Source organism: Puma concolor, chromosome F2 (genome assembly GCF_028749965.1).
Source record: "Puma concolor isolate L17-30 chromosome F2, mPumCon1.1.hap2, whole genome shotgun sequence".
Classification (NCBI taxonomy): Eukaryota; Metazoa; Chordata; class Mammalia; order Carnivora; family Felidae; genus Puma; species Puma concolor.
Window position 1 is genome coordinate 35,433,200 of NC_141684.1, and position 24,678 is coordinate 35,457,877.

Genomic DNA, 24,678 nt, shown 5'->3' on the forward strand with positions numbered 1-24,678 from the left:
CTGTCTGGGGCCAAGACTGCATGATTGTTGAAGCTGTGGGCCCCTCGAGGGTGGATGCCACCACCATGCTGCCCAAGTGGATGCTCCAGGCAGCTGGGCTGAGAGAATTAAATGTGCGGGTGATTCCTACTCGTGGTATCAGGAAACCACTCTCCCATCCAGCTCTATTCACCACTTCTCATGGATAGCAAAGTGGGAAACTTGCATTCCCTGATGGGCTTAACAGTAATGACACTGGACAGAGAATCAGAAGCCGGGTTCAAGACCCAATTGTTGTACTTTCTGGCTGTGTGATCACAGACAAGTCATTTATCATTGCTTAGCTGGGAGAGGAGAATAATGAAATCTATTCCACAAGACTGTTAGGAGGCTAAAGGAAGTTTATATATGTAATGTCATTCTGTAGCCTGCAAAGCACTAAACAAATGTAAGTATTAGTATTCTGCCCAGACACGGAGGGAGATGTTACCCAACAGTAAAATTTCCTCACACATAAATGGCAGAAGTGGAGAGGAAGAAAAGCAAACGGGCTAGATAATTCACAGACTAGAATAACCGGCTCCTGAATCATATAGACTGGACTAGGCTGGGTCCAATATACAGCCCTGGTAGCAACTTCAGTAGCTGGAAAATGGCACTTAGGAGGATAAGCCAAAGGGCTTATTTCCTCAAAAGACAAGGTAGATGGGAAGGAACCTAGTGATCCGAGTACACGCAAAGCAAGCAGCCGTGTGCCATTCCACAGAAAACAGGACTCGCGTGTGGTCAGGATGAAGATCTGTTGGGTCAGTAGATGGGAGTTTTCTGTACGATAGAAAGATGGGGCAGGCCAAAGCTGGTGCCAGAGCTTTTGTGACCTGAATATGTACCCAGCCAGACAGCCTCTTCCTGACTTGGGGGGAAGATGCCGTCCAGGAGTTTAGTCATGTTGATCAACAGGGGCTGACCCCTAAGACAGAAAGGTTAATCTTTGTGAGATGGAGCTTAAAGGGGCCCATGGGACAGGAACTTATTTGGGCAGGTAGCTTACCCCAGACCTACCCTGTACGTTCATCCCTGCATTAGTTACTTGGGACAACTTACTAAATACCTTCATAACCTTAAATACAAAACAAAATTTGGAGATAGTCATTGTCATTCACTCACGCATTCATTTTTGCCTCTTGAGCCAGTACTGGTGACAGCTTCTCGCTGGCAGAAAAACCCAGGTGCCCATGACATAGACATTTCCATGAGCAAGTGCACTGCATACAGAAAAGAGTTAAGCCCTTTCGTAATTGCTACAGTAGATGGCAAAAGGAGAAGTGTGAAGGGTGAAACTTAGATGTCCAGAGGAGGGAGCAGTCCCACCTGACAGTGGAGGTGAGGGATCACAACACGGAGAAAGTGGCATTTGAACCAGGGAGTGAGGATAAGCAGCTTTTGGCAGGATGTTTGTGGCAATGGGTATTGCATGAGTTTTTGTGCAGAAGTATTTGATTTTTTACTCGTGGTTTTTATTGACGGTGTCTTTTTTTTTTTTTCAAGGTTATTTATTTATTTATTTATTTATTTTGAGAGAGATGGAGACAGAGAGAATCCCAAGCAGACTCTGTGCCAGCACAGAGCCCGATGCGGGGCTGAAATCCATGAACCGAAACCTGAGCCGAAACCAGAGCGGAAACCAAGAATTGGACACTCAACTGACTGAGCCCCCCTGGAGCCCCTCCTATTGATTGATGTCTGTAATCAAAGTGTAAATAACTTTGTTAAGCATAGTGATTGTGCATTACACTTCTTTGACGTCTGTGCTGCTTCTACCCAGCGTTCTATACATATCCAGAATGAATGTCCATTCTTTCCACAATTTCTCCTCAGAGACTCTTCTAACAAAACCCTTCCTCTAGGCTTTTATCCGTCATTCTTGTGGTCAAATCATATCCATGTTGTAAGACCACCTTCCCCTTTTTTTTCCTGGTGAGAAAGGACTCTACTGCTCTCTAATGCCTATTTATAAAGCTGAACCACAAGCAATTGTTTCTGTAGATCAAAAATGGTCAAATATTGACAATTTTATATGGTTCAACCTAATGTATTCTCTTCTACTGAATGCACTCACTTGGTCTCACTTTGTACTGCTTCCCATTATCAGAGTTTAAATTACCTTGTTTCTTTCTTTCTTGGCTTTCCCCCTGCCTACCCCCGACTCCCAGCAGATGTAAGCCCCATGAGAGTAAGAAAGGTAGTGTCTTTTTTTTTTTTTTTAATTTTTTTTTTTCAACGTTTATTTATTTTTGGGACAGAGAGAGACAGAGCATGAACGGGGGAGGGGCAGAGAGAGAGGGAGACACAGAATCGGAAACAGGCTCCAGGCTCCGAGCCATCAGCCCAGAGCCTGACGCGGGGCTCGAACTCCCGGACCGCGAGATCGTGACCTGGCTGAAGTCGGACGCTTAACCGACTGCGCCACCCAGGCGCCCCAAGAAAGGTAGTGTCTTATCTTCACTGTAACCCTATCTCCTAGCAAATGTAGGCGTTCATTATTTGTTTAATGAACAAATAAATGCCCCCGGGTTTGGACATTAAACAAATTTTATCCAGCCTTGGGATTGGGTGAGTCTTTCCAGGCCTCACTGAGCTCCAAAAGCTAAGTTGTTGGGTACATTAGGTCAGTGGTTCCCAAAGCTGGCCGCTCATGAGAGTGGCCTTCAGAAAGTGTTAAAAATACAGATTCCAAGGTCCACTCCAGACCAATGGAATCATGATAGTGAGGAGGGGTTAAAAGAAAACAGGTATTTTTGCCTCTGAAGATGACTCTTAGATAGTCACTGAAACAGGTGTCAGCCTGCACTTGGGAGCTGCCGGACCCCATGAAGTCATGGGGAGAGGACCATATCTGTCTTGCTTGCAACCTGTCACTGCCAGGTTCCCGATACATGGCACAATGGTTAGCACATGGCAAACAGCAATGATCAATTGTTGGCTGCATATTGAAGGGCTTTTCCATTTCTGAGAGGCATCTTAAGCTGCCAAGCCCCATTCGGTTATCCGAAAGAGGTCTTACGTGGATTGACCTTGAGAGTTTTTTAGGGTCAGGGTACCTGGGCAGTTCAGTTGGTTGAACATCCTGCTGGGGCTCAGGTCACGATCTCACGGTTTGTGAGTTTAAGCCCCATGTCAAGCTCTCTTCTGTCAGCACAGAGCCTGCTTTGGATCCTCTGTTCCCCTCTCTCTCTGGCCCTCCTGGGCTCACGCCCTCTCTCAAAAATGAATAAACGTTTTAAAAAATTATTTTAAATTTTTTTAATTTAAAAAAAGGAGAGTTTTTTAGGGTCTCCTTGGGCTCCCAAACTTGAGATGCTTATATATTTATGACAGTGTGTAATAAGCCACATGTCACTGGGCACTTTCACCTCTCTGAGCCTTAGATTCCTCTGTGAAATAAGGGTATTGGGTTCAAAAAGACCACTAGTGTCCTCTTGGACTTTACCTTGCTTCCCTTAATAACTCCCCTAGTTACTAACTGTGTGACTCTGGGCAAGAGATTTATCTCTTGCTGAAGTTTCTGTAACCCCATCCTCTCACCCTCCACTGTAGGATTGTAAGCGTCCCCCCTCCCCCCCAAGAGCAGAGACCTTGCCTCTCCATTGCATCTACCCACAATACTTAGTGCTTGGCATACACTAGTCACTCAGTAAATCAGTCTTTGAATGAATGATAGAGACTTTTTAAAAATGCAATGAGAAGGTAATTAAAAACTGTACATATCAACCCGAATTCACTGCACTGCTAGAGGAAGTATACAGTGACACAACTACTTTTCTTTCTTCTTTTTGAATAATAAATTTAAGGTATAATTAATATATCATAAAGTTAACCGTTTCAAAGTGTAAATTCAGTGGGTTTTACTATTTCACAGAATTGGGCAACCAGCACTAATCTAATCCCAGAACATTTTCATCATCCCCACCCCCACCCCCCACCCCGCCCAGTAACCCCCGGGTCCATTCGTCTCGCTTTCCATTTTCTCCTCCTCCCAGGCCCTGGCAACCACTCGTCTGCTTTCTGTCTTTATGGATTTGCCTCTTCTGGACACGTCAAGTGAATAGAAATGTGCAATATTTGGTCTTTTGTGTCCTCTGGCTTCTCTCACTTATCACAGTGTTTTCAAGGTTCATTCTAGCTGTGGCAGGTATCAGTGTTTCATTCCTTTTTATAGCAAATAATATTCTATTCTGTTGATATAGCACATTTAACTTATCCATTTATCAGTTGATAGACATTTGAGTGGTTTCCACTTTTTCTCGATTAGGGATAATGGTACTATGAACATTTGTGGACAAGTTTTTATGAGGACATAAGTTTGGGGACATACCTAGGAGTAGTCTTATGGTAACTGACTTTTTGAGTAACTGTCAAAGCTGTCGAACTGGTTTCCAAAGTGACTGCTTCATTTCACAACCCAATCAACAATGTATGAGGGTTTCCATTTCTTCATGTCCTCTCCAATGTTCACTGTTGGTTGTCTTTTTTGTTTTCACCATCCCAGTAGGAGAGAAGTGTTATCTCAGTGCAGGTTTGATTTGCATGTCTCTAATGACTAAAGATGTTGAGCATCGTTTCATGTGCTTATTGGCCATTTGTATATATTCTTTGGGAAAACATTACTCACATCCTTTGCCGATTTTTTTTTTCCTCAAGATTTAAACATTTTTTATTTGCCAGTATGGTGTATGGTTTATCTGTGTCTGGAAGCTTGACTTCATTTAAGACAACTCAGTGCTCTCTGATAGTCTTTTTTTTTTTTTTTTTTTAATCTTTTTAGAGAGAGCATGAAGAGGGGGAGGAAGAGGAGAAGAGTGGGGGGAGAGAGGGGAAGAGAGAGAGAGAGAATCCCAAGCAGGGATAGCTGATAGCTATCACCTGATAGCAAGGAGCACAAAGCAGGGCTCAATCCATGACCTTGAGTCATGACCTGAGCCAAAATCAAGAGTCAGATGCTCAACCGACTGAGCCACCAGGTGCCCCCTCTTTGATAGTCTTCACTCCTAATCTGAGCTTTAATTGTTCAACCTTCAAAATCTTTTTTTTTTTTTAATGTTTATTTATTGTTGAGAGAGAGAGACAGTGCAAGCAGGGGAGGGGCAGGGAGAGGGACACCGAATTCAAAGGAGTCTCCAGGCTCTGAACTGCCAGCACACAGCCCAACTCAGGGCTCAAACTCACTAGCTGTGAGATCATGACCTGAGCCAAAGTTGGATGATTAACTGACTGAGCCACCCAGGTGCCCCCGCCTTCAAAATCTTTATTTTCCTGTAGTTTCCAGACTCAGCTCTGTGATGGAACAATCAGGAGTAAAACACTCTGCCTTTTCTCTGCTATGTGTTACCATTTCTACATCTTCACAAACCTGGCTTTATCCTTTCTCATTCTTCTTTCATAAACTGTTGCTCATTACAGCCTTTTCTTTCCCTTTATCCATTTGTAAATTGGATTTTGTCTTTTTATTGTTGAGTTGAAAGATTTTTTATATATTCTGGATGCTAGTCTCATATCAGATAAATGACTTGCAAACACTATCTCCCATTCCGTGGATTGACTTTCTACTTTCTTCATGGTGTCCTTTGGAGTACAAAAGTGTTAAATTTTAATGAAGTCTAATTTATCTACTTTAAAAATTGTATGTGCTTTTGTCGCTAAAAAACAATTGTCTTATTTGAGGTTACAAAGATGTACTCATATCTTTTCTGCTAAGAATCTTAAGGCTTTAGCTCTTACATTTAGGTCTATGTTCTATTTTGAGTTAATATTTCTGTATGGTGTGAGGTAGAGCCATTTTTCTTTTCTTTTTTTGTAGTTTAATGGTTTTATTAACACAAATGTGACGTGCACATAAGCTGTCTGTCTATTCATTTTCTTGCTGTGCAGCCTGGCATTGGGTTGGGTGACTCTGACAGCCAGCTGGGATGCTCTTTCTGCCATGGCTTTGTGGTTCTCGGAGGAGACACTGTGAACAGTCTCCGCACAGTAAGATCTGTTACACGTCAGCAGCACTTAAACTCCTTGATGTTGTGGACTAGGAACTTCCAGAAGACACTGGGAAGCACATGCTGTTTTCTTGTTGCTACCATAACCAATGTTGGGCATCAAGATCTGGCCCTTGAATCTTTTGCACACCCTATCGTCAATGCCTCTGGGTTTCAGCCAGTTGCGCTTAAGTTTGACATGTAGGTCTGACGTGCCAGATGAACCTCTTGGTCCTCTTTTTAACAATGTTGGGCTTCACCAGAGTCAGCCATGATGCAAAGTAATGGATGGCTGCCACCTCCACAGGCTGAGCCATTTTCTTTTTAAAAAATCTTCCTATAATGAAATTTAGCACACATATAGAAAAGTACACAAAATAAAAATGTATAGCTAAATAGATCACCATAAAATGAACATCCTGTAACCAATATCCAGGTCAGGAAATAGAACATGATTAGCATTCCAGAAGGTCCTCTGCTGCTGCTTCCCAATCAATATCCTGCCTTCCCCATGAAGTATCTGCTACCGTTTAAAGTAATCTCGTTTGCTTTTCTTAGTTTTACTACCTTAGCATGCATCCCCAACAATATAGCTTGACTTTGCTTATTTTTGAAGCTCATATCAATGGAACTATACCATCTCTGACTTTTACTCAACATTTTTTTTTTTTGAGATTTATTCAGGTTTTGCAAGTAACTGTAGCTCATTCATATTTATTGTTGTATGATGTTACTTTGCATGAACATACCATAATATTTTATTTTTTTAAGTTTGTTTATTTATTTTTAAGAGAGAGAGCCAGTAGGGGAGAGGCAGGGAGAAAGGGAGAGAGAAAGAATCCCAAGCAGGCTCTGCACTGTCAGAGCAGAGCCTGATGCAGGGCTTGAACTCATGAACCGTGAGATCATGATCTGAGCTGAAATCAAGTCAGATGCTTAACCAACTGAACCACCCAGCTGCCCCCATAGTATTCTATTTTTGATGGTCATTGAAATTGTTTACAGTTTGGAGCTATTATAAATAGTGATGCTATGAACATTATTTTTCTTGTCTCTTGGTACACTGTGCATGAACATATATTGAATATAGCTTAGAGTGGAATTATTAGACATGTGTATGCTTCACCCTCACAGAGAATGACAGTTTTACAAGGTGATTGTTATCAGTCAGTTAAAGCTCTCACTAGCTGTAAATAGAGTCCTTATTCCACACTGTCCCCTGACCAACACTTTTTATTACCATGAACAGTTTATTTATTCATTTATTTTTTATTTAAATCCAAGTTAGTTAACATATAGTGTAATAATGATTTCAGGAATAGAATACAGTAATTCATCACTTATTTATAAACATCCAGTGCTCATTCCACCAAGTGTTCTCCTTAATGCCCCTCTCCCATTTAGCTCATCCCCCCACCCAACACCCCACCATCACCAACACTTTTTATTGTCTATTTGATTACAGTCATCCTGGAGGGTGTTTAGTAGTATTTCATTGTGTTTTAATTTGCTTTTCCCTGATGGCCAATGAGGTTGAGCTCCTTTTCATATGTTTATTGCTCATCTGAATAAGTGAGCATTATTTGTATTTCTTCAGAGGAGGGCCTATTCTAGTCTTTTGCTCATTAAAATATTTTTTGGTACTCTCTGTTTTACTTTGCTATGTAATTTCTAGGAATTTAAAAATATATTCTGGTTATGAGTCCTCTGTTAGTAATATGTATGCAAATATCTTCTTTCATTCTGTGGCTTATTTTTTCAATTCTTAATGTTGTCTTTTTGATGAACAGAAATTCTTAATTATAGTATAGTCTAACACAATGATCTTTTTTCTTTATGATTAGAGCTTATATGTCCAGTTTAGGAAATCTTCCTCTATCCTAAGGTCATATATATATCCTTTTATATTCTTAGAGATTTTATTATTTGCCTTTTACATGCAGATCTACAGTCTACCTGGATTTTTGTGTATGATGTGGGTAGGGGGTTAAGTTTAATTTTTTCATTTTTTTTTTTTTAATTTTTGAGACAGAGAGAGACAGAGCATGAGCAGGGGATGGGCAGAGAGAGAGGGAGACACAGAATCTGAAACAGGCTCCAGGCTCTGAGCTGTCAGCACAGAGCCCGACACAGGGCTTGAACTAGCAGATTGCGAGATCATAACCTGAGCCGAAGTCAGACACTCAACTGACTGAGCCACCCAGGCGCCCCTAAGTTTAATTTTTTTTTAAATAATAATTTCCAATCATCCCAGCACAACTTATTGCATACTTTTCTTTCCAAACTTCTCTAAAGTGCCTATGGTGTTAAAGTCATGTGTTTATTAACCTTTGGTCAATGTCTGTGCTATTTATTATTTCATTGATTTATTTGTTTCTCCTTACATTTCCATATAAGTTTGAAAAACAATTTGTGAAGTTCCACTGGGGTGGAGAAAAGAGTGTCAGAATTTTGAGATGATGCTAAAACTATAGATTAGGGAAGATTTACAACTTCGCCATGTTAGTTGTACTAGCCCATGACCATGGTATATTCCTCCATTTGTTTAGACCATCTTTGATTTCTTTCAGAAATATTTTAAAGTTTCTATGTAGAGGTTTTTACACATATCTTTTTGAATTTGTTCTTAGATACTAGATATTTTATAGTTTTTATATTAAATGTATTTACAAATTTTCATTTTCCTAATTCTTTTTGGTTTTTTGATATATAAAAACAGCTCAAGTTTTGTTGGACATTAACCTTATTTCTGATTATTTTGCTAAACCTGCTTATTCTAATTTTTTATATATTAAAATATGTCCTGTGAAAATAATGATGCTTTTATATCTTACTTTCTAAAACCTATATATATCCTTTAAGAGATGAACAGGTTTTATTGGGCTCAGATCAGAAGTCTGTGAGTCTTGAGGACCTCTGTTTATTTGCTGGTTTTCTTCCCTATGTTGTCCTTGGCCTGTTTGAGCTACTCCTTCTGTAGTGAACCTTGGCCTCATTGTACTTCTTCTTCTCCAGAGTAGCTGTCAACATTTGGTACTTCTGGTCAACCTCGTAAGTCAGGTGCCTCAAGTAGACAAACTTATGTGTGGGCTTCAGACACACAGATTTAAGGAAAAATAATCACTTGCTTTTTCTTGTCAAACATCTTGAGGTGTTCTAAAGTGGCCTGGAAATGCTCTATCTTGTGGGGCCACATGCATTGCACAATCTATCTAAAGATGTGCTTGGATATCCAGAAGTAGTAGGGACCATAGGATGGGTTGGTGTCTATGTGCTTGTGGAAGAAGTCCAAAGCCTCGTACCTCCCCCTAATTCTGTAGAAGTTGTCAGAAATGTTAATATTCTTACAGTGCATGACCACCACTTTCCAGTCCAGCACTACCTGCCTGGTCATTCTAGCCTCCAGGTGATCCTGTAGATGGTGTCAACCATTGATCACCAGCACTATCCCTCTGTTAACTTTGGCAGCTGCCTTGGAAAATTAATCCCTATAAAATTTTTTTCTTATCTTATTGCACTAGCTGGAACCCTAGTGCAATGTTAAAAAGGAGTGGTGAGAACAGACATTCTTGTTTCCAATGTTAGGGGGAAAACTCAACATTTCACCACTGTAGAAGATGTTTTCTGTAGGGTTTTTAGAAACATCCTTTATCAAATTAAAGATGTTTCCTTCTATTCATAGATTACTAAGGCATTTTCTTCACGAATAGTTATAGAATTTCAGCATTCTCTTTCTTTCTCTATTGAAATGATTTAATGATTTTTCTCCTTTCTGTTAATATGGTGAATCACATTTGTTGATTTCCATGTTAAATTATCCAACTTATTTATCATCCACTGTCCTTGCTATATATCCTGTTGAATTTGTTTTGCTGATATTTGTTTAAGATTTTTTCATAGACTTTATTTCTTAGAGCAGTTTTAGGATCTCAGCAAAATTGAGAGGAAGGTACAGAATCTCCCATGTACTCACATGTATAGCTTTGTCTGTTATCAACATCCCCATACCACAGTAGTCTATTTGTTAAAACTGATGAATCTACACTGACATATTATTATCACCCAGAGTTCATACAGTACATTACGATTCACTCTAGGTGTTGTACATTCTATTGGTTTAGACTGAAATTCTATCGGTTTAAAATGAAATGTATCCACCCTTAAGAGTATTATACAGAATAGTTTTACTACCTTAAAAATCCTTTGTTGCTTTACCTGTCCATCCCTCTCTCTACTAACCTCTGGCAACCACTGATCTTTTTACTGTCTTCACAGTTTTGCTTTTTCCAGAATGTCATATAGTTGCAATCATGGAGTATGTCACCTTTCAGATTGGCTACTTTCTCACTTAGTAGTATGCATTTACTACTCCTCCATATCTTTTCATGCTTGATAACTCTTTTCTGTTTAGTGCTGAATAATACCCATTGTGCAGATATACAACAGTTTACTATGCATTCACCTGCTAAAAGACATCTTGGTTGCTTACAAGCCTTGGCAGTTTTGAATAAAGCTTCTATAAACACCTGTGTACAGATTTTTGTTTGGACATAAAATTTCAAGTCCTGTGGGTAAATAGCAAGGAGTATGATTACTGGGTCATATGTTAAGAGTATGTTAGTTTTGTGCAAAACCACCAGACTGTCTTCTAAAATGGCTGTACTATTTTGCATTCTCATTCTTGTTGCTCTACATTTTTGCCAGCATTTGGTATCAATGTTTTGGATTTTTAAGCCCCATTGTTTAACTCAGTCAACATTCATATACCTACATATTTTCTTCTCTTTTCATACTTTTTCATACCTTTATGCCTATCTGAGCTTACACTGGGGAATCATTTTCCTTTTGCTTAAACAATACTTTTTAATATGGATTGACTGCCAAAAATTTCTCACATTTCTTTTTCTTTCTTCCTCTCTTCTTTTTTGGAAATGTCTTTATTTTTCTTTCATTCTTTGGCCTTAGGAGTATGCTTTGCCCATGAGTGTGGAAAGCGTAAAGTGTCAGGGATTTAACCCAGGAACAATCCTCAACCACCGAGGTATGGAGTTGATGGATAAATACCTCTAGCTTCCTCCCTACTCAGATAATTCTGAGATGTGTTCCCCCACTGTCTCTCAGATTGTCCCCAGTGGGATTGCATTCCTGTTGCCCACAGTGGTAAAACATGCATCAGCCCATCTTTCATTGAGCTTTCCCCCTTTCCTGTCTCATTTCTCTGTTCATTTGTTTTGAAAAGGAAAATTAGTCTAAATTATTAGAAAAGAACCCTCCTCCCCCTGGTCTTCTTTTCTGGGTTGTATTGCACTTTGATGCTTCAAAGAGATTCTGCTTGAACCCTGCTTATTGCCATTCTCTATCTGTATTCCCTCCTCCCCTAGGTGATGGGCTTGCAAAACTCCATGCCTTTATTCTTGTTTTTCTGTCTGCAAAGTGGGACCCACTAACGTGTTGGAGCTCTGCAAGAGGAAAATTTTCCCTAACATGCCAGCCTGGGATAACAAAAAGATTGCAATGCCAGGATGGTCATCGAAGACCAAATGTGCAGTTTCAATAAGTGAGAAAACTGGCCTTCACCCGTGAGAGAAAGTCTCAGAACTAGGAGACTAGGGGTGAGTAAATCAAGGAAACAGAGTAGAAGAACAATGAAAAGATGAAAAAAGACAGATTTGGAAGAAATAAGCAATGTGTGGGTGTGGTGTGGAGTTTGTTCAGGGGCAAATATAAAATGAGTGAGCTTAAGCTAGATATTTTATTTGCCCCGAACATTATTGAAAGCTCAGCTTAAATGACTTTTCTTAATTGTCTTGGCTTGAATCACTTCCTCTGTTAACTTCCATAGCACTCTTATTGCATTTATCATATCACATTTTTCCTATGGCTTTGAATAATCTGTTCCTTTTAAATTATTAACTGGATGGCAGCTGTGGTATAGTGGAAAGAGCAATGTAATCAGAGTTAGATGACCTGGGTTTAAGTCTCAGCTTCAACACTTAACTGCACATCAGTGTTCTCATCTATATAATGGGGATATATTATTTACCCCACAGTGCGTTGAATATTAAAAGACATAAGTATATAAAGTCATACATAGTGAACACTGTTGACTAATAAAAGCTTCCATTTGCTGAGCCTACCAAGTGTTATGAACTGCTCTAGGTGCTTGACAAACGCTATCTTATCTAGACCTCATCACAACCCTATGTAGATCTGTTACTATGGGATATTTTACTAATGAGAAAAAAGACATTATGAGAGGCTAAATAATTTAAGCAAGGTCACATAGTTAAGTACCACAAACAGGACACAAATCCAGTTCTGTCTAGCTCTAAAACTAGCAGTGTCCGTTGGTCTACCCTGCTTCCCTTCTGCTTGTGAGGACTAAATACCAGCCTTGAAATCACTTTTTAGTCTAAACTAATCTGGGCCAATTTTGAAGCTGGTGACCTACAAAACTGTTCCATTATCTGTCTCAAGGGGGTACCTACTCTATCCTGATTTATAAATAAATTTTCATATATTTTGCTCAAAAGAAATTCCTAAGCAAAACTGTGCAAATGCAATGCATTAACAGAAAAATAGGGATATTTTACCTTAAGAACTTTTCCCAGGACCCCCGATTTAATGAACATCTACACAAATTGCAGACGGAGCTTAATGTTTTTACTCTGCTTTGAAAGGGGTACTTGATTTTTTGAAGGTGCTATGGAAGCCTTTGAGAAGAAAGCTATGAACTGGTTCCTTAGAAAAAAGGAGTTCCCTAGAAAAAAAGATCCATTCAAGAATTTGCCGTATGACCCAAATGATCATGAATTGAAGAACACCTTTGTAGAAGAGGTATTTTTCATTAAACTCATGAATCATTTAAATCAGTAAATTAGTGGAAATTTCCATTTTGTTTTTGTGCGAGTGATGGTGTTGCTGGGGACATTGGGGAGACTAGGGTGATTAAAGAAGTTGCTGCAAAGTCAGTTCTCTGATCCTACGATAGGACCTTCTGGAAAGGTCCTTACATAACTACCTTACTTCTCCAATAAAAAGCTGTGCATTTCTCGCCCCTTAACTGATTTTGCACTTCCACTTTAAATGTAATTGCAGATGAAGGACTGGAAACAACAAAAACCCCCTAAAGGTCCGCAGAATAATTAGGGCTGCCCGAGGGAAATCAGAGCGAGAAACGCAGGAGCCCCTCTTCCTCCCACCTCCCCGGGGACGCACACTTAGCCTCCCTCCCAGACTTCTTCCCCGCCCCAGCGGGCTCCCCTCCGCCTCCTCCTTCCCTAACACGTGCTCTCCGGAACACTCACTCGGGAGCTATCCCACCCCCCAGAGGGCTGGGCTCGAGGCCGAACGGACCAATCCGCACGCGCCTTACAGCGCCGTGGCCCGACAACGTTGAGCCGCCCAATCGAAAGGGCCTTACCGCCCGTTTCCCGGAGCCCCGCCCCCTCGCAGCCGTGCCCCCGCCCGCCGGTCTCCTCCCTCCACCTCCTCCTCCTCCCGTTCGCCCCTCCCCCGCCGCTCGGGAGCGGAGCCTGCGAGACGGAGAAACTGGGGCAGAAGTGAAGATGGCGGCGGCGGTGCTGGCGGCGGTGGTGGCGGCGGCTTCTCGCCAGTGACGCGCGGTGCGGGCTCATCTCCTTCCCCACCTCCCTAGTCCGGACCCCGTCCGCCGCCGGGACCACACCGTTCCTGCAGCCCGTCCCTCTCCTCCCTCCCCAGTCGCCCCCTCTCCCGACGCCCGGTCGCCGGCGGCGGCGGCGCGCCCGGGTCCCGGCCGCCGGCCTCGCACTCCAGCGCGCTGTCGCCGCGGGAGCGGGTGGCGTGTTGATCCGCCCCGCCGGACCGCCGGGCGGCGGACACACGCCCGGCAGGGAGGCGGCGGCGGCCCCTGCGCATTTGCTTCCCTCCATTTGGGGACTGGGAGGCGGCGGCGGCAGTGGGTATTGGGGAGGGGAAGGGGGTTGGGGGGGTGGGCGAGAGCGGGAGGGGGCCGTCCTCGGGAGGAGGACTAGAAGGAAGCACCATGACGTCCATCCATTTCGTGGTTCACCCGCTGCCGGGCACCGAGGACCAGCTCAATGACAGGTAATAGGGCCGGCGGGCTGGCGGGCGGGCGGGGGGAGGGGCGCCTCCCCGCCCTCCCCTCCCCCAACGGGGCCGCGCCGCGGCGGGCGCCGGTATTTACGCGCAGGCCGGCCGGCTGGCGGGGGGGGGGGGGGGGTCTTCACTGCTCCCATCTAGGCCCCTTCCGGGGCAAACTTCTGGTCCCGGGGGCTCGGGGTCGCGGGGGGAGCTCGGTGTGGACGGTGCCCGCGGTGTAGACGGGAAAAGCGCGCTGCAACCTTTTCCCTCCCCCCCCCCCCCCCCCGTCTCCCAACGAGGAGCCGCGTTTAACTCGGCGGAGATGGGGGGGGAATCCGGCTCTCGGGGGGGGGGGGGCGGGCTGTAATTACCGCCCGGCCCAGGCCCGAGGAATCCATATTAGTCAAAGTTGAATTGAGACAGACAATGCGGATGGGGGATGGTGGAGGTAAAAAGAGAGGGAAGAGGAGAAGCGGGGCGAGGGGCCCCGGGGTAGACTGGGTTCGCCCGGGTCCCCGGGAACTGTGTCCGGTGGGGAGATCTGGACCTGCCAAGCCTAGAGATCCCGGGGGAGGGGGAGGCTGATTCCTGGCAGATCGCGGGGGTGGGGGGTGGGGGGGGGTAAGCGCCATGATTATTGTTATTATTATTAAATTTGAGCTCCTGCAGTGAGGTTTGCCCGCCCCGGGAGGGGATGAATTCAGGCGGGGGTGGGGAAGTGGATTGGATTCCCTTTGCTCTCCTTCTTCCGAAACGGGTCTGGTAAGCTCCTTCTCCCAGCCCCTATGGTGCGAGCTTTTTTGTTTCCTTTTTTATTCTAATGATAGTGTTTTCCTGAGTTGTAATTTGACAGCTGAAAACCGTGCGTAGAGTCTAAGGAAAACTCTTACGTTTGCAGTTCGCAATGCTGCTTTCTTAAGCGGTAAATTTCTGGGATGGGTTGCTTTGGGTGGAGGAGGAATTATGATTTTTTTTTTTTTTTGTCTTTAATAAGAAGGCTGTTTTGGCTGTGTGGGTTCCTCCCTTTGCCTCCTCCACCGTTCCCTGCCAGTTTAGGATATTGAATTGCAGGGCCACATGCTCTCAGGGAACTAAGATAAAGCAGGAAAAGTTCCTTCACTGTTGCAAAACAGAGACTCGGAGAAGGTTGAGGGAGGCCTCCATTAAAGTAAGTCTTAGAATTTAGGACTCTGATCTGATGATGGGCTGATAAATATGGGGCCAGAAAGTGGGGCACTTTAAGCTTCCCTCTCCCCCGATAATATAAGTTGCTTTCTACTTCTTTTGAGTATAAAAGGCCATTTGGACCCGAGTTTAGAAGTTAGGTATGATTTTTGCTAAGTGACTGGGTGACATAAGTTGCGTGACGCCCTGTTTGCCGAGCGCTTCCCGGAGGGAGGAAGAGGCCTAACTTGCTAAGATACTGGCCTTGGTCTCCGAGTATCTATCCGCCTCAGGTGCGGGGGACAGCTTCTCATCGGCAAGCTGGCCACTCAGTTTGTGGCACTGGGTTCAGATTTGTCTAATCTTTGCTGTAGCTATATTGTATTAACACGTTTGTGCAACTTTTGAAATCCTTTCTGAAAATATTAGCCATTTGGAGTTGTCACATAGTTCCTTTAAATACCGAAATAAGTTTTGTCATTTATTTTGACATTTTATGTGATCCTTACTCTGATTTTATTTCATTAGAGATAGAGATCTTTTTTAAGATTTTAACATAAGATTTTTTGGTAAATTTTGGAACCAGGCTGGTAGTGAGGATAGCTCTACTGTCATTCATAGAGCAAAGTTGATGGTGCTTGTAGTGTAACTTGGCTTGTGACTTAGAAAATTGAACCAAGCAGGAGAGAAGTAGGCCATGTTTTCTATATTAGTCCTGCTTTATATATACCAAGAATCCTGACTAGCTTACTCAGTTGACTGTGCATGCCAAAACCTATTTTGCAGTTGTCTTGGGCACTTTGATTCATTTTTGAGCATTCCTTTTGCTTCGGCTTGTCTGAGAAATTTCCAAGTAATGTATCCTTTTTAAAGCTACCTTTTTTTTTTTTTTTTTTTTTCATTCCTGGGGTAAACAAGTAGTCTTGTTTTTGATTCCTGTAATGTCAGTATACAATATTAAGAATATTTAGGTCATCTTGAGTTTTCATTTCATGAAATAGAAGTGGATTTGATTTAGTTTATAAAATGTGTGCATCGAGGTGGCAGATAATTTGACAAATAGGAAACTGTCATCCGTAAAATTTGGGGGACATAGTTGTGTCTGGTAGCAGTAAAGAATGGTTTGTTGAGATTTGTGAGGACAGCATTTGAGACAGGCATGCACTCTTGATGTAGCTGACTTAGGATGGAGCTGTTCTGTGTCTCCCCTTCTAAAGGAAGGATCCTTTTTGCATGCCTAGTTGCGGAGTAACAGGACCAGACTATTGCTGCATTGCTTGAGAAACATCTGTTTACAAAACAAACTGGCCTTCTGGAGTCTTTTAACTGGAATCAGAAGCTCAGGATGTTTTCATCTTTAGATAAAATCTTTACCAAGATTGAGTACGTTTTGGTAGTAGAAAAGAGTGTACTACTCTAGCTTGACTTTTATATGAGAAATGTTGTCTGTAACAGAAATGAAGTGATAAATGATAGTTTTGGATGAAAAGTAGACTTTATTCTGTATATGAAAAGCAGTAAGATTGGACAGGGAGTGTGATACTGCAAATAAATTGCTGAGTTAAAACGTATGGGGCCTCAAAACATCAACATTTCCTTCTCCAAATAAGTTTTCTTTAGAAAATAGCCACATCCTGTTAAAAATAAAATATTCTGTTCAGTGTAATGGTGTGATGTATCAAATATCTAAAAGGTACTTAGCATAAAAAAAAAAGCGTGCTTTTTTTTCTTTGCCTTTTCAAAATGCTGATTCTTTAATAGTCTTTGTATATCGGGTTAAAATCTTTGATTATTGCCCTGGGACACCAAATAATGAATGTAGTTGGTGAATATGGGTGGGGGTGGCTAGGGCGGAGAAGAGGAATTCAGAGAGCCTGGGATGTTGGTTGTGGTTTCCAGAGTGATTACAAGGTTCCTGGTGCTGAGTGGCTGGCCCTATGCAAATATTCACTGTTGAATTGAAACCATCCCTGCTCATATACTTTTGTGACATTTTGATTTTCTCTCTAGTGAATTTCTTGAGTTAGTGCTATGTTCCTGCTTAAGTCATTGTTTCAGAGAAACAGCAAAGGGATACCAAGAACATGGTTCTGCTGTGGAGACCGAGGGAAGGGCTGGAAATGCCTGCTCACTAAGATCTCCCTAAGTGCCAAAAAAGTCCCATAGACTGGTCTTTCACTAATGAGTTGAGAAAACAGGCCCGGAGATTCGCAGAATTTATCCAGGGGCACACAGTGGGCTACTGACAGATGAGGTCCACATGACGGGTTTTTTTTTTTTTTTTTTTTTTAAAGTCCAGGTCTCTTTCCACTTTTCCACATAGCCTATATTCTGGGATATTCCTGCCTTCTGAGGTATTGCAGCCTTAGAACAGGCATCTGTCTTAGAGTTTTGATTTCCCCTTCCTCTCAAGTCCTCCTTTCACTTACGCCTTTTGTCAGGTGGCTGACCCTCTTAACCCTTTTCTAGAACTAGCCTAAGAGAGGCCTTTTTAAGGTGATGTGGGTATGCCATGACTTGTCCCTGTCCTGAATTAATCCTCAGGATGTAGGTTCGTTACAGTAGGAACCAGTTCTCATTGTTTGTCTCTGCGGAATTTTCCTGTGAGCTTTGCTTTTTTGGCATTGTAATGTGTTGTGCAATCAGACAGTCTTGGTTGAGATTGTCATATCAAAAGGGTTTTTCTTTAAGGAGCTTCCCCTTCAGGGGCTGTAAGGCTGCCAGGTAAGATAATACAGAGAGGAGTTTGAAATGTGGAATTCTTAAATCTGGGTTTGTTTCAGCCAGGCTACTTAACATGGGTGGGTGAGTCATTTAACCACTTAGAACCTTACTCCCTTGTGTCTCCCTCTGCCGCCAGCACCTCAGTCTCTAATCAGGCATAGTACCCATCTCAGGGTTGGTGAGAAACAGCTGAGATAGTGGGTAGGAAAACAATTATAATGTAGGTTCTGTGGAAAATATGAAGAGATGGTTACTTTTAACTGCTTCTGTGTGTCGTCTGAATTTCACATAGAAAAGCAGGAAATCAAAGGGATTGCTCTAGAATGTCCTTAGCATTGATACAAAATCCAGACCCTTAGTCTTAGATCGCTGTTTCTCAACTGGATGCTGTTTTGCCTCCCCGGGGTATACCTGGCAGTGTTTGGCGATACTTTTGATTGTCACCGCTGGGGCATTGCTACTGGCCTCTAGTGGGTAGAGGCCAGAGATGCTGCTAAACGTCGCGCAGTGCACAGTACAGCTCCCACACCAAAGACTTACCCTGGCCCAAATTCTAGTTGTGCTGAGGTTAAGAAATTCTGTCCTCGATTATCTTGAATACATGTAGAGGTAAAAATAAATAGAAATGACTTTTGTGAAGAAAAATCCCAGCAATGCAGTTGTTAGTCTTATAATGTGACTATTTACAATTAAAATGAAAAAGTCAGTTCCTTGGTAACACTAGCCAGATTTCAAGTGCTCTGTAACCACATGTAGCTAGTGGCCACCCTATAGGACAGTGCAGATACATATCCGTGCCTTTATCACTGAAAGTTGGCTTGGACAACAGTGAAGTAGAAAGTGCTTTTTTGCACAGGCCATTGGCATTTAGTAAGTGGTCCTGATTTTCATTAGGAACTGTTGGGTTTTAAAGACTCAGGGTATTCTTGCCCTCTCAGTAGGAGCTTATGTGCCAGGGGTTACATGGAGGTGAACGAAGGTTGTGATGGGCAGATGTCATAATGGTCGAAAGCTGTCTGAAATTTCAGTACGCTACACCAAAAAACACAAGTCTTAGTCTGTGTGGGACAGAGCATCACATCACCAGACCAGAGGGGAAGCTCACTGTTTATTTATTGATTGATTATTGAGATTGTTACCCAGACACAGTAATACTAGAGGACTGTGCTGGGGAAGTACAGGCAAGTTTAACTGAAATGATTAAATGAAGTTGATTAAGGAAAGTAAGATAAAGACAGTGTATGAAATAGCCAAACAAAGTATTGAAAATCAAAACATACAGTGGCAAACCAATTTTATAAATCAAGAAATCAGTGACTAAATCGCAGGCTTAGGAGTAAACAGACACACTTGTGAAGGAAATTACACAGTACACGGAAGTGCAACTGGGAATAATGGGGTGAATTTTAAGAGAGATCAGGCTTTTCCCCTAGCAATTAGGTTATTTAGGAAATAGTTTCTGAAGGAAAGTTGAATCACTGAAGGCTGTGTCAGATTGCACTTCAGTAGGGGCGCCTGGCTGGCTCAGTCTGTAGAGTACGCGACTCTTGATCTCAGGGTTGTAAATTTGAGCCCCACATTGGATGTAGCGATTACTTAAAACAATAAAATATTAAAAAAAAATTACGCTTCAGTAGATACTATGGGGTGTATTGAAGGAAGCAGTTTTATATTGCAGGAGGATTTACTTACGTCTTCTTTCCCCCATTTTTATCATATCTACTTCTAATTAAGAAACTCCAGTTGTGGTCTGTATTTCTGTCATTTTGCCACCTTGGCATCCTAAGTAAATGAAAACGGCCTCTCCTAGCTCTGTGTGATTGTGAATTGTTGATTGATTATTATACTTGATTTTTAACTTTTACTCTGAAAATTATTTTTAATCTTCATATTATGGAGAATTTCAAGCATATACAGAAGTAGAGGCAATAGGATGATGAACACACGTGTATAACAGTTATCACATAATCTTAGCACTTACCAAATCCGTGGCCAGTTTGGTTTCAACACTCTCTCCATCAGATAATTTAATCGATAATATCTTCAGTATGAATCTCAAAGATGAAGGCTTTAAAATTTTTTTTAATGTTCATTTATTTTTGAGAGAGAGAGAGAGAGAGAGCACAAGCAGGGAAGGGCAACAGCATCTGAAAGCAGGCTCCAGGCTCTGAGCTGTCCACACAGAGCCCCATGTGGGGCTTGAACTCAGGAGCCTTGAGATCATGACCTGAGCTGAAGTCGGAACCTTAACCACTGAGCCAACCAGGTGCCCCTCAAAGATGAAGACTTTAAAAACACCCACACACCGAAAACAATTCCTTAATATTAAAATTCAATTTGTTTAGATTTTTCTATTGGCACATAAATGCTTCTTTTTCTTTTTTTAAAAGTTTATTCATTTAGAGAGAGAGCGCAAGTCGGGGAGGGTCAGAGAAAAGGGGAGACAGAATCCCAAGCATGCTCTGCAGCATTGGTGCAGAGCCCGATGTGGGGCTTGAACTCCCGAGCTCTGAGATCATGATCTGAAATCAAGAGTCCGATGTTTAACCGACTGCGCCACCCAGGTGCCCCATAAATGCTTGTTTTTCATTGACAGTTTTACACGATAAAACCAAATGGGTTGTAACAAGTTACAATATTTGACATTTTTTGTAAAGATTTTATTTTTAATAAAATTTACTTAAATTTTTATTTAAGTACTTAAACTCGAACTCACAGCCCCAAGATCAAGAGTCACATGCCCCACCGACTAAGCCAGCCATGCGCTCCAAACTTTGACATTTTTAAGAATAAGACAATATTTGTGTGGATTGTAGCCTTAGAAGGAGGGGTAGTATCACACTGGGAATCTTTTTTTTTTTTTTTTTCCAACGTTTATTTATTTTTGGGACAGAGAGAGACAGAGCATGAACGGGGGAGGGGCAGAGAGAGAGGGAGACACAGAGTCGGAAACAGGCTCCAGGCTCTGAGCCATCAGCCCAGAGCCCGACGCGGGGCTCGAACTCACGGACCGCGAGATCGTGACCTGGCTGAAGTCGGACGCTTAACCGACTGCGCCACCCAGGCGCCCCCACACTGGGAATCTTAAGGTTCCTTGTAGCTTGATGCTGGCACTTCATAACCTCCCGTGGTAGCATTGTATTAGCAGTCACTCGTAATGGTTATGTAATGAGATTCTTGAAATTAAACTTGAGCGATTTTCTGCAGGGCACACTGAGGAATAATATTAAGTCATGTGGAACTTTGCAATGTTCTTCTAAGTTAATGTATAGAAGTGAGACTTAATAAGTTGAACTTGGCTATAAGAAATTATTCTGTTTCATATTTCATAGTATTTCATACTTCTTGATTGAATCAATGTTGTGGTTATAAACCTCTTGAAAATGAGAATTATGGTGAGTTCTTAGATAACTGTTTTGTGACAGTCTCATTGTTTTTTCAGGATATTAAATAAGGTGTTAAATTTTAATGTTATTTTAAGGGTAAAGAAGACACATTTGTCTTGCCTGTGTGGCAAAAGTAATGTCATTTGTTTAGTTTCTGATGGTATCATTTACCTTAATGAAGTGCTTTCAACCTTCTCTACTTTTAACTTGTAAATTGGCTTTATTGAAGTATAACTGACATACAGTATAACTCACCCATTTGAAATGTGCAGTTTGATGAGTTTCGACAAAGGTTTACAGCTGTGTAACCACCATAATCAAGAAAATGGAACATTTCCATCACCCCAAAAAGTTCTCTAGTGCCCCTTTGCATTCTTAGTCCCCTGTCTTGTTCCCACCCATGAAAAATGCTGTTCTATATTCTCTAACTGTAATTTTGCCTTCTTTAGAATTTTGTAGAAATGGAATAGTGTGTGGCATCTTCTGTTTAGCTCATGTAGCCTGTAGTAGTTTTTTTCCTTTTGTATTAGTGGTAGTATTTCATTGTTTGGATGTGCCACAGTTTCACAAATCTGTTTTTTTGCTGGTGTAAATTTGGGTTGCTTTCAGTTTCTGCCTCTTCCTTAGTTTTTATTTATTTATTGTAAAAAATTGTTGTAAAAAACATTGTTGCAGAAGATATGGAAAATATAGAAAATCAGTGTAAAAAGTCTAATAGTGGGGAGCCTGGATGGCTCAGCTGGTTAAGCGTCTGACTCTTGATTTTGGCTCATGCGGGATTGAGCCCCGAGTTGGGTTCCGTGCTATCAGTAGATAGCTATCAGCTATCCTTGCTTGCAATTCTCTCTTTCTCGTCTCTCTTTCTTTGCATTGGTAGATCAATGGTGCTACCAGTGTTAACATTTTGGTGGCTTTCTAGTCTCTTTTTCTGTACATAGAGATTTTTGTTTGTTTTTATAAAGTTGTAATCATCCTGGGTAAAAATTTTATGTACTTGAAGTTTTTTTGACTTTAGTATGTTAAAATATTTTTCATACAAGAAAGCTAGTTATTGTAAGAAACCTACATCTCTTTTCTTTCTTGCTTTCTTTCTTTCTTTCTTTCTTTCTTTCTCTCTCTCTCTCTCTCTCTCTCTCTTTCTCTCTTTCTCTCTTTCTTTCTCTTTCTTTTTTTTAAGTAGGCTTCATGCCCAGCATGGGGCCCAATATGGGGCTTGAACTCATGACCCTGAGATCAAGACCTGAGCTGAGATCAAGAGTCAGATGTTTGACTGAGTCATCCAGGCACCCTGAAATCTACATTGTTCTTACAGCAAGTTTGTGTGTTAATTAAAAAAATACTTGTCTATATAAAACAATGATATTTTAGAATCCATTAGTATTGATGGTATTCTAGATTGCATACAGAGCTATGACAGTGGAGATAAGTCCAGTGTAGGGAGCACTGTGGATTGAATGAATAGATAGATTTTTTTATTTCCTTCCCTATCAGTTCAGGCTCCATTTTTTTGTGATTCAGAAGAAAAAGTATTGAGATCTACCATTTTAAAAAACTGGATCTGCTCCAGCATGAGTCTGCTGTTTCACAATTCAGGTGACAAGGTGTTCCAGATCTTTATGTGAACTCAGATACTAGAGCTTCCTCACAGATGATCGAAACTCCAGAGATGGCCTGTGTGTGAGCGGCTCGAGACCTTCTTACTTGGCGTGGTGGAGATTCATTTAAGATGTTTTGTGACAGTCTGCTAGCTTTGATGTGAGAAGTGGGGGATGACTGATGTTTTAAGCCTTAAGAAAAGGCCAAATTTAAGATTAGGAAGTTAATAGGAAGACCATTAAGAAAGCAGAGACAGTATGGTAGGGTTATTTTAATATCTAAATTAGGAAAACAGAGTTCTCTATGGGGCTTTGTGGGGAGAGGTATTGGGCTTTTGCAGCTCAATGTCTGTTTTCTTATTTTGTAAGAATGGCTTTGTTTCTTGTCCAGAAGTAATTTGAACTAGTCCATATATTGCTCTGTATCCTCATCTGCATGTAGGAAATCTGTTTTGTCTTTAAAGGAAGCAATCAAGTGATTGGTCTTAAATTGTAAACTAAGCAGGTTTAAACATTTTCTTAGCATGCTTGTGTTTCTAGTGGTGTTTAACCTGAAGTCTTCATCTCCTGTCAGAAATCCCATAAGTGATTGTGTTTTCCTTCTTATCAGGTGTTCTGATTATTATGTGTAGATGGAGAGTAAGGGAGGGGCAGTGATGCTGTGGACAGTGTGCTCTTTCCTTTCCGCGGTTCCTCTTCGGGGAGGAAGTATAGGAACTACTTTTTATTTGCCTCCTGCAGTCACCAGCAAGGGATGAATCCAAATTACGGCCACGTGTTCCTCCTGATTCCTTGTTAGGTTTCTGTCACTTCTGAAGGGACGCAAAACCAGGACCGGGTGTCTTCCCCTGGGCAGGTTGGCAGCCCAAGGTCTATAGGTCAGAGATGACGTGTGGGCTGATTTTCTTGGCAACAGCTGCTCATCTTTCTGCCACTCCAGAGAGCTGGAGGCTACTGAAGAATGCACACAGCACCTGCACCCAGACACAGGAGTTGTATGTGCTTAGCAGTCACCCCATATCATTCCAGAATGTTTCTGGTTTCACAAAACTCTTTTGAGTGGAGGGGCTAGGGTATTTTTTTTTTTTTCTTTTTCTTTTTTTCTCTAGGACCTCTTGACTCCTTAGAAGACTCTTTGGAAATGTAAAAAGCTTTTTCAGTTTTCATGAAGATTTGATCATTTGATGAATTCTGGGACATTCTTGAGGGGTGATAGCATGTGTTTTTTGGGTGTGGTTTTTTTTTTTAATGATTTTTTTTTGTGAGATGGAGTTTTTCTGACAACATTGAATTTTTATAAGAGTAACATAACCAAATTGTAGTAAAAACATTTGTGGCTTTTCTGAGTAAGTAGTGTTTTTCATAGTGTCTAAGTGGACCACCATCATCAGGAGCACAAAAGCTTAAGCATTACTTTATGAAAGGCTCCTGCTCACATTCCTTTGTCTTTAAATTAAAATAACTGATGACAGCCGTCAGAGCTCTGTTTGCCTAGCCCTTACTGCCTGCAGCCTTCCTTTTCCCCTCCGACTACTGCTGCTATAGCTATTGCTTGAGAGTAAGGTATTATCCTGCTCCTCAACATTAGAGTACATTGGTTTTTTTTTCTACAAATGAAATTTTTAAAAAGTTTGAGTACAGTTATACACATAATAGGTCCTCCCTACAACTATAAGACACCCGAGAGGGTAGCTTTAGGAAAACAAAAACACATGTCAG

General features: G+C 41.7%; 1 protein-coding gene and 1 long non-coding RNA gene across 8 annotated transcripts in view; both read left to right on the top strand.

Annotated features, from left to right (window-relative positions):
- The window catches only part of LOC147571933 (uncharacterized), an 86,122-nt gene extending 72,978 nt beyond the window's left edge, over positions 1-13,144 (top strand). The window contains exons 2-4 of the long non-coding RNA XR_015246741.1: positions 1,561-1,720; positions 11,387-11,617; positions 12,706-13,144. This is a non-coding gene — a long non-coding RNA (uncharacterized LOC147571933). The remainder of the gene's footprint in view (positions 1-1,560; positions 1,721-11,386; positions 11,618-12,705) is intronic.
- Positions 13,145-13,959: 815 nt separating this feature from the next.
- Positions 13,960-24,678, top strand: part of UBR5 (ubiquitin protein ligase E3 component n-recognin 5) — a 138,432-nt gene continuing 127,713 nt past the window's right edge. For all 7 annotated transcript variants that reach the window (XR_015246813.1, XM_086695593.1, XM_086695595.1 and 4 more), the window contains exon 1: positions 13,960-14,093. Coding sequence is in view for 6 of the 7 variants with exons in the window: in XM_086695593.1 (XP_086551719.1) it covers positions 14,032-14,093 (62 nt within the window). In the remaining variant the exon portion in view is untranslated. The remainder of the gene's footprint in view (positions 14,094-24,678) is intronic.